The sequence below is a fragment of the Galeopterus variegatus genome, unplaced genomic scaffold (genome assembly GCF_000696425.1).
Source record: "Galeopterus variegatus unplaced genomic scaffold, G_variegatus-3.0.2 Scaffold391, whole genome shotgun sequence".
Taxonomy (NCBI): Eukaryota; Metazoa; Chordata; class Mammalia; order Dermoptera; family Cynocephalidae; genus Galeopterus; species Galeopterus variegatus.
The window spans coordinates 433,681-442,062 of record NW_007726502.1 but is presented as its reverse complement, the minus strand read 5'-3'; the positions used below and the strand labels follow the sequence as shown (position 1 = coordinate 442,062).

Genomic DNA, 8,382 nt, shown 5'->3' with positions numbered 1-8,382 from the left:
GGGGGGGGGGGGGGGGGGACAGTACTCAGAAGGGCTGCTGCACTTGGGCCAGGCAGATACTCCAGAGCCTTTCTCCTGTTGTGAGGGTGCACAGGATCTGTCAGGAACAGGTCAGCGTGTTGGGCTTTTAGGCTGCACAACTTTTCCCAGCCCAAGATGATAACCAGCTAAGAGACAGGAGAGAGGCAGCAGGAAACAAGAAATGTTATTTTTATGTTAGATACGGCTGACTCTGGAGAACGTGGTGAATAATCATTGAACCTACCACACTCAGATTGTGCTGGTGCACCACAGTTCTCCCCGCTCAAAGCTTCCTTTTTTAAAAACTTAAAGCATGTAGGAGCAAAGGAGAATGTGGCTCCTTAAAGCAGGTAGCTCCCAAGAGCAAAGGGGAAGGGGCTCCGTCCTGCTTCCTTTCCCAGACTCACCAACCAGATATGTCATTTCACCAGCCGTGATGGTAGTTGGGGTGGGGGGTCTGTCGTGGGAGCCCTGGAATGTTGTTAGTTAGTTGAGCTCCCTTGCGAAGGAGGAAATCTAAGATATACAGAGCTGTACCTCCTCAACAGTATGAAGAGTGTGCAGGTGTGCAGAGCACTCTCCCTGGGATGCATGAAATGAGACTTCCCAGATGTTCTTGAAAATGAGGGTTAGCTGTGCAGGACCCCTGTGGTGGGCAGCATGGGGTGTTGTAAAGGGAACTCTGGCCTCAGACAGCAGTTAGGGTGGGAAGTTTGGATGTTAGTTGTAATGCAGGGGAAGTCATGCCATGGTTAAAGCAGTTTTGGCCGAGGGCAGGGAGAGGAACCTGAGGGAGCGGTGATGCTGTGCACATGGAGATGGTGGGTTCTTTTTGGGGGTTTGGGGGGTACTGTGCCTCACACTGTGTCCAGTGAGCATTTTTATATATATATATATATACACATATATATATATATACATATATATATATATATATGTATATATATATATATGTATATATATATATATTTTTTTAAAGATGACCGGTAAGGGGATCTCAACCCTTGGCTTGGTGTTGTCAGCACCATGCTCAGCCAGTGAGCAAACCGGCCATCCCTATATGGGATCCAAACCCGCGTCCTTGGTGTTATCAGCACCGCACTCTACCGAGTGAGCCACGGGCCGGCCCTTTACTTATATTTTTTATTGAAATTGTACATATCGGGCCGGCCCGGTGGTGCACTGCGCTAGTGCGCTGCTTGGGAAGCGCGGCGGCGCTCCCGTCCGAGGGTTCGGATCCCACATACGGACCGGTTCCCGCTCACTGGCTGAGCGAAGCGTGGGAGCAACACCGAGGGTTGCAATCCCATTGCCGGTCCCCGGTCCGGTACGGGGGCAACACTGAGGGTTGTGATCCGTTGCCGGACACGGAAAAAAGACAAAAGACAGAAAAAAAAAAAAAAAAGAAATTGTACATATCTGTAGGGTACAGAGTTGTATATCAATACCTGTGTGCAATATGTGATGTTCAAATAGGATAATTAATATATTCAGCATTATACATTGTTTTCATTTTTTTGTGGCCCTTTACCAATTTTTCCTTCACACCCCTCTCCCTCCCCCTTTCCCACCTCTGGTAACTTCAGTTCTGTTTCTCCTTTTGAAAGTTCAGTGTATCATTGTGATTATTGTATCTTTCTTTTGTTTGTTTGTTTGTTTAGTTCCCACTTATGAGTGAGGACATGCAGTATTTCTCTTTCTGTATCTGGCTTATTTCACTTAACACAATTTTCTTTAAGTTCATCCATGTTGCTGTGAATGGCAGTATTTCATTCTTTTTTAAGGCAGAGTAGTATTTTACTGTGTATATATACCATATTTTCTTTATCCATTTGTTCATCGATGGACTTTTAGGTTGGTTCCAACTCTTGATTATATTGTAAATAGAGCTGCAATAAACATGGGCGTGCAGGTGTCCCTTCGACATGATGATTGCCATTCCTTTGGGTATATATCCAGAAGTGGAATTGCTGGGTCATATGGCAGTTCTGTGGGTCATATGGCAGTTCTATCTATTAATTGTTTGAGGAATCTCCATACCATTTTCCATAATGGCTGCACCAATTTACAGCCCCACTAACAGTGCAGGAGGTTCTGCTTGTGGATTCTTTTCTGAGCTGAGGTCTTTTGTCACCTGTTCCACTTCTTTTATTTTCAAAAATTATACCCTTGTACCCAAACTTAAAAATGCTTGTGGATTCTTTTCTGAGCTGAGGTCTTTTGTCACCTGTTCCACTTCTTTTATTTTCAGAAATTATACCCTTGTACCCAAACTTAAAAAAAAAAAGATGACCGGTAAGGGGATCTTAACCCTTGCGTTGGTGTTGTCAGCACCACGCTCTCCCAAGTGAGCTAACCGGCCATCCCTATATAGGGATCCGAACCCGTGGCCTTGGTGTTATCAGCACTACACTCTCCCAAGTGAGCCATGGGCCAGCCATCCAAACTTTTTCTGAAACTCTGCCATGTTATTTCAAACTGGCAGTCATGAATTTGAGACAGATGGAGGAGGCCTCCTGAAGCCCCAGACCCTGCTGCACGCTTAATTGGAGGCATCTGGGGCCTTGTGTGGGGGCCTAGGAGTGTGTTGTGAACCAAGCTCTGTTTTCCCAGGTGGTGTATGAAAGGTGTGAAAAGCTTCGGCCCACCCTGTTCCGGCTGGCGAGTGACACCACTGATGACGACGATGCACTTGGTAACAGTTTTATTTCCATAGGCATAGCTAGCACCCCGAGTACAAAACAAATGTGGCCCTTCGTGCATGCTATTGGGGTACCAGGAACAAGAGAGAATGGACTTTAGGTTCTCAGATAATTGGGTTTGGGAAGGGCATGGCCTGAGTTAGAACTGATTTCCAGAGGAATCTAGGCTTGAGCAAGGAATCAGCAGCAGGTCTGACAGCCTGTCAAGGGGTGGAAATTTACCATGGAGATTAGGTGTAAGAGGGGAAGAAGAAGAAAAATCCCACAGAAAGCTTAAGGAAAGGCTGAATGATCCTACGGAGGTCAGAGAAGCACCTGGGGGTGGTGCATCTCAAAGGGTTCACCAATTTGTATGCCTTCAGGGGCCAGGGAGGTAACCTAAATGAGCCAGGTTAATGGGGAATGGAAAGGATAGTGGTTGGGACAGTGGAGAATTATCCACAGATACTAAAAAAAAAATTTAACTTTTTGCTATGGAAAATCTCAACATATAAAAAAGGAGAGTATTAGCATAAATCCTGTGTATTCTTCACTCATCTTTAACAATTACCAGCTCGTGGCCAGTCTTTGATCTTGCTTCATTTGTGCCTTTGTCTTCACATCTACCCATACCCTACCTAGTCTGTTTTGAAGCAAATTTCAGACATTTTGAAATAATTAAATATTCAGTCAGTGTTCAGATTTCCCAGATCATTCTCTTCTTAATCATCCCCCCCACCCCCCCAGTTTGTCCTAAATCAGACTCAAAGGAAAAGCCATACTTTGTAATTGGTTTGGTTGATACTTCTTTGGTCTTTTTTAACGGATAGCATGTGCCTTCCCCCATCTCTTTTTTTCTTGCATGAAATATGGGTCTTTAACTTGTAGATTTTTGTTGGTCTCAGTTTTGCTACTTGCATCAGCCATGATGTTGTTTAATGTTTCTCTGTTCCTGGTATTTCTTTTTTTTTTTTTTTTTCCTTTTTGTCTTTTTTACTGACCGGTAACGGGATCGCAACCCTCGGTGTCGCGCCCGCACTGCGCTCAGCCAGTGAGCGGGAACCGGTCTCCACATGGGATCTGAACCCTCGGCGGGAGTGCTGCCGCGCTCTCAAGCGGCACACTCTCCAGTGCGCCACCGGGCCGGCCCCCTGGTATTTCTTTTTATTGCCAATTGGATTGGGGCTTGATCAGATTCAGGTTCAGTTGGGGGAGGGTCAAGAATACGTCATAGATGGTGTTCGTCAGGCCCATTGTATCTGGTTGTGTTTCGTGTTGTAATTATTATGTAACCCAATACGTTCTCAGTGGTTGTGATGATATCAAAGGTAGTCAAACAGCTTTCACATGCCAGGTGAAACGCTGCAGATTTCAACCCGTGTTGCCAGTTTGTAACCTTTATCCACAGTCAAAAAATTGGCAGGAAATAAGCAGTTGGTCACTCCTGAGAAGTAATCTTACAGTACTGCTGCTTGCAGTGTTATATACATCACTCTTGGCCCTGTTGCTGTTCTTTCTCTCCCAGGAGAGACTTGTCTATAGCTAAACCATGGGGTACTCATGCAGTTTTTGAAATCCAGTGCGTATTTTGTAATTAAAGCACGTTTCAATTTGTCTTTTCTTTTTTGTTTTTGGCAGCTGGCCAGTACAAGGATTGAACCCTGGATCTTGGTGTTATGAGCACCACGGTCTAACCAACTGAGTTAACGAGCCAGCCCACATTTCAGTTTGGATGCCAAATTTTTATCAGAAATACTTGATCTATATTTAGATCTATATAAAATTCATAGGTTAAAAAGTAGATTTATGCACCAGTTTGTTCTCTGCATACTTAAAGGCTTTTTAGTAACTGACTTTTTTTTTTTGGGCAGCTGGCTGGTACAGGGATTTGAACTTGTGACTTTACCAGCACCATACTCTCCCAAGTGAGCTAACCAGCCAGCCTCTGATTTCTTTTAATTTTCACATCCACATTGACAAAGCACTTCAGGTTTTAATTTTAAGTTAAAGTTAAAACTTTTAGTTTCTCATTGAAAAAGACTTATTTTGAGTGCTTACTAGCTGGCTATCATGTTGGATAGTGCAGACATAGATGGTAAAAATATTTGATTTCTCCTACATTGATAATTAAGAATATTAGGGCTCACATTGAGTGACAAGGTCTGATAGGGGCCTTTTCACATGATCTGGGGGCAGGAGGCATGGATATACTAAATCTAGTAGAGCCAGGTGAAGGCTGCTTTGTAGAATGGCATAGAAAGGACTGAGATTGTTGGTAGCTAAAACCTGGGGCTTCTGATTCTTCCTTCATTCTTCAGCGGAGATTCTCCAGGCAAATGACCTCCTCACCCAGGGAGTTCTGCTGTATAAACAGGTGATGGAAGGCCGTGTCACCTTTGGGAACACAGTGACCTGCTCAGTGGGAGACATACCTGTTTCCAGAGGTATGTGCAAAGATTCCTTCCTGCCTTCTGTGTTGGGGCAGCCTGCAAATCCCAGAAAAGAAATGGATCCTCAGAATATTCTGGGTTATGATGCAGAAATAAGATAACTTGCCCTCTGTTCTTTTCCCTGTGAATACGGGTTTCATGTAGCTAGCCTCTGTCACAGTAGTCATCATGAACTTACCACCAGGCTGGATGCCGACTTTGGCTACACGGAAGCAAATGGCTCTGTTGTGCTTGCGTTTGAATTCTTCTCACTAGTGCTTGCTCATGGGAGCTAGAGACCAAAAAAATGGTTTTCTTCAGTGGTTTTGAGTGCTGGACTAGGTGGAACACTGCTTAAAATAGAGATTCTTAGGTCTCTGTCTTGGACCTTCTGAATCAAGACTCCTTAGAGCTGGGCCTGGGCATCTGTGTGTTTATCAGTCACTCTAGGTGATTCTGATCATCTATGGTCAGAAACCTCAAAAGTCGCTGAATTAGAGAAGAAGTCTGAGTCAGCTCCTGTCTAGGGTGATGGGAACCTTTGGAGGAGGACTCTGTGATCTGTGGGGTAGGGAGGCAGTTCTCTGGTGACTTCAGAGTCCAGATGCCATCTCAAGCTGTGTCTCAAAACACTCAGCTGAGGTGGAAGGTTCTGGGGGTGTGTTGAGGGTGGGGGAGTTATGATGTCTTGATTAGGAGATTGCCTGAGGGAAGCTGGTAGGATTTAAGTGCAAACTTTGCTGTCATGTCTGACTTATTTTCCTAACCCCTTCTGGGTTTTAGTCGTTCAGAATCCAGCAGACTGCATGAAGAACTGCCTTTTGATTGACTTGGATGTGGAAAGTGGATCTGAGCAGGCACCATCTTTGCTTCATCAGGACCTGGAAGCCTTAGGTGAGGGTGTGTGTTTAGGAGGAACAGGCACAGAATGGTTCTGAGTTGGGGTAGAGAGTAAGCTTGTTCCTTTCAGGGAGTATATGCCTGCATTTGAGAGACTCAGGTGTATTGGGTGGTTCACAGAGGTCCCCTTTGTTAGTCTCAGAGTTGCCATGGGTGAGTTGAGTGACTCTGGGTAAGTCACTTGTTTGTCTAGGCTTTCTAAATGTCCTAGAGAGGGTGGTGTGGTATTGATCTGCATCTTGCATCAGGTAGAGCTACTGTCGTGTGCCTCACCCTGCTCCTGTCTTACAGGAATCAGTGATGCTCCTGGTGTGAACAAGGTAAGGAAGCTATTCCTAGCATTCGGGGAGGGGAAGCTCTCTCAAGCTTGCCTTCATGAGGCAGGGCTCACTGGTGGGGAGAGAGGTGCTACTGCACTATCCTGGTGCGATTCATGGACTTAGAGGTCCCACACTGTCTGGCTTGAACCCCTCTCCTCACACCCCTCCCTCTTAAGTTGTACCAGGCTCCTGCTTCCTGATGCTCTGCTCAGGAATCTCATGTTCTCTTGCCCTTTTTTCTCCCCCTGCCCCAGGAACTGTAATAAGCTTGGGCTGCAACAGCTTTTGTGTGGTCAGCAGAGCTGTGCCACAGCATTATCATGGCTGGTGATGATTCATAATAGCCTGGCCTTATTTTAGCCATTCCTGCTTTGACAGGTTGACAGTCAGAATTGCTATAAGGAGAAGAGGAATCCTACCGCCAGCACACTGCCAGGTGGTGGTGGTCAGAGCCCTTCGGCAGACAGGAACTTGCTGGATCTCCTCTCCCCACAGCCATCTCCGGGCCCTCTGTGAGTCTTCTGGGCAACGGAAGGAGAAGAGTCTAGCTCCTGCATACAGTTCCTTCTCATGGCAAGATGGGCCAGGGAATGCTGCTCTGTGACAGCCAGAGACCCCTCACCCTGGAAAGCATCCTCCTCCTGTTGAAAGTTCAATATGCTTCTTCCCCCTTTATCCCGCATTCTAAGTCATAGGAAAATACATGCTTTGGCCATCTAAAAAGGGGTTTATTTAAGGACTAGTAGTAGTAGTAGTAGGTGATGATGATGTTTTTGGTGGTTTTTTTTTTCCCCGATTGCCGTTTAATTTGAAGTTAAGCAAAATGTGATGATTAGAGAAATATACGGCAGAAAGTCCTAAATACCACTCACTAAAAATAGTAAGTGTTCTTGTGTTGCTTTTTTCTATACATGTAGTAATGTATCATTGTGGCTTACTTTTACGCAAATGGAATCATAATTTACCTACTGTACTCCAACATGATTTTTTTCATATCCCATTATATCTTTGACATATTTCCATATCAGTTTATATACATTTTCCCTATTTCTTTTTTTTTTTTTTGTGGCCAGCTGGTAAGGGGATCCGAACCCATGACCTTGGTGTTACAAGGCTGTACTCTAACCAACTGAGCTAGCCAACCAGCCCCTTATTTCTAACAGCTGTGTTATAATTCATTGTGTGATATATTTAATCATTTTCTTCTTGTGGATATTTACATAGTTTGCAGTTTGGAGGCACTTTGGAGTGTTTTTATGGTACAGATTCCTGAAGGTAGAGATGCTCTAAAGTATGAATGTAAAAACATGTTCACAGATCCCGTCCATTTGCCTCTGGAAGAGTTGGAGCAGTTTGCCATCCCTGAGACAGCCTGAGAGTGCTCGTGTCCCTGCCAGAGCCCACGGGGCTCTGGTGGAAATGGAAGTGTGCTGGAAGTTCATTCCTATTTGCCACCAGAGTTGGTTTCTTGGAGTTTTATTGTTTTTCTTTTTTCTTTCTTTTTTTTTTTTTTTGTCAGTTTGTGTTTCAAATGGACAAAATCATGAAGTGTAAAGTGGCCAGTGTAATTTGTGTATCATCTGCCTGGCTCATGTTACTCTAGTAATCACATTTGGGAAACTTAACCTGACTGAGTTACTTGGTGTCAGGCTTGTCGGAGACTTCCTGACAACTACATCATGAATAATCTTAATAGTAATGGCTCTAGTCTATTAGGTTCTTATTATTTGCAGATACTCTGAGTGCTTTCCACACCTTGTCTCATTTGATTCTTACAATAGCCCTGTGAGGTAGATACTTCTATGACTCCCATTTAACACATGAGGAAACTGAGGCAAAGGTTAGATTACTTGTCTTAAGTCAGATATACCTTTATATATGTGCATATCTAGTCATGCGCTGCATAATGACCTTTTGGTCAACAACAGACTGCATATGTGATGGTGGTCTCATAAGACTACATCATCATATTTCTTTCTTTCTTTTTTTTTTTTTTAAAAAAGATGACCGGTAAGGGGATCTTAACCCTTG

The 8,382-nt window shown here is 44.4% G+C and overlaps 1 protein-coding gene across 3 annotated transcripts in view; it reads left to right on the top strand.

Annotated features, from left to right (window-relative positions):
- GGA2 (golgi-associated, gamma adaptin ear containing, ARF binding protein 2) overlaps positions 1-8,382 on the top strand; it is a 33,625-nt gene that overhangs the window by 19,044 nt on the left and 6,199 nt on the right. For all 3 annotated transcript variants that reach the window (XM_008568263.1, XM_008568262.1, XM_008568261.1), the window contains 5 exons: positions 2,635-2,716; positions 5,021-5,146; positions 5,915-6,025; positions 6,323-6,351; positions 6,730-6,863. In XM_008568263.1, the coding sequence (XP_008566485.1) occupies positions 2,635-2,716; positions 5,021-5,146; positions 5,915-6,025; positions 6,323-6,351; positions 6,730-6,863 (482 nt within the window). The remainder of the gene's footprint in view (positions 1-2,634; positions 2,717-5,020; positions 5,147-5,914; positions 6,026-6,322; positions 6,352-6,729; positions 6,864-8,382) is intronic.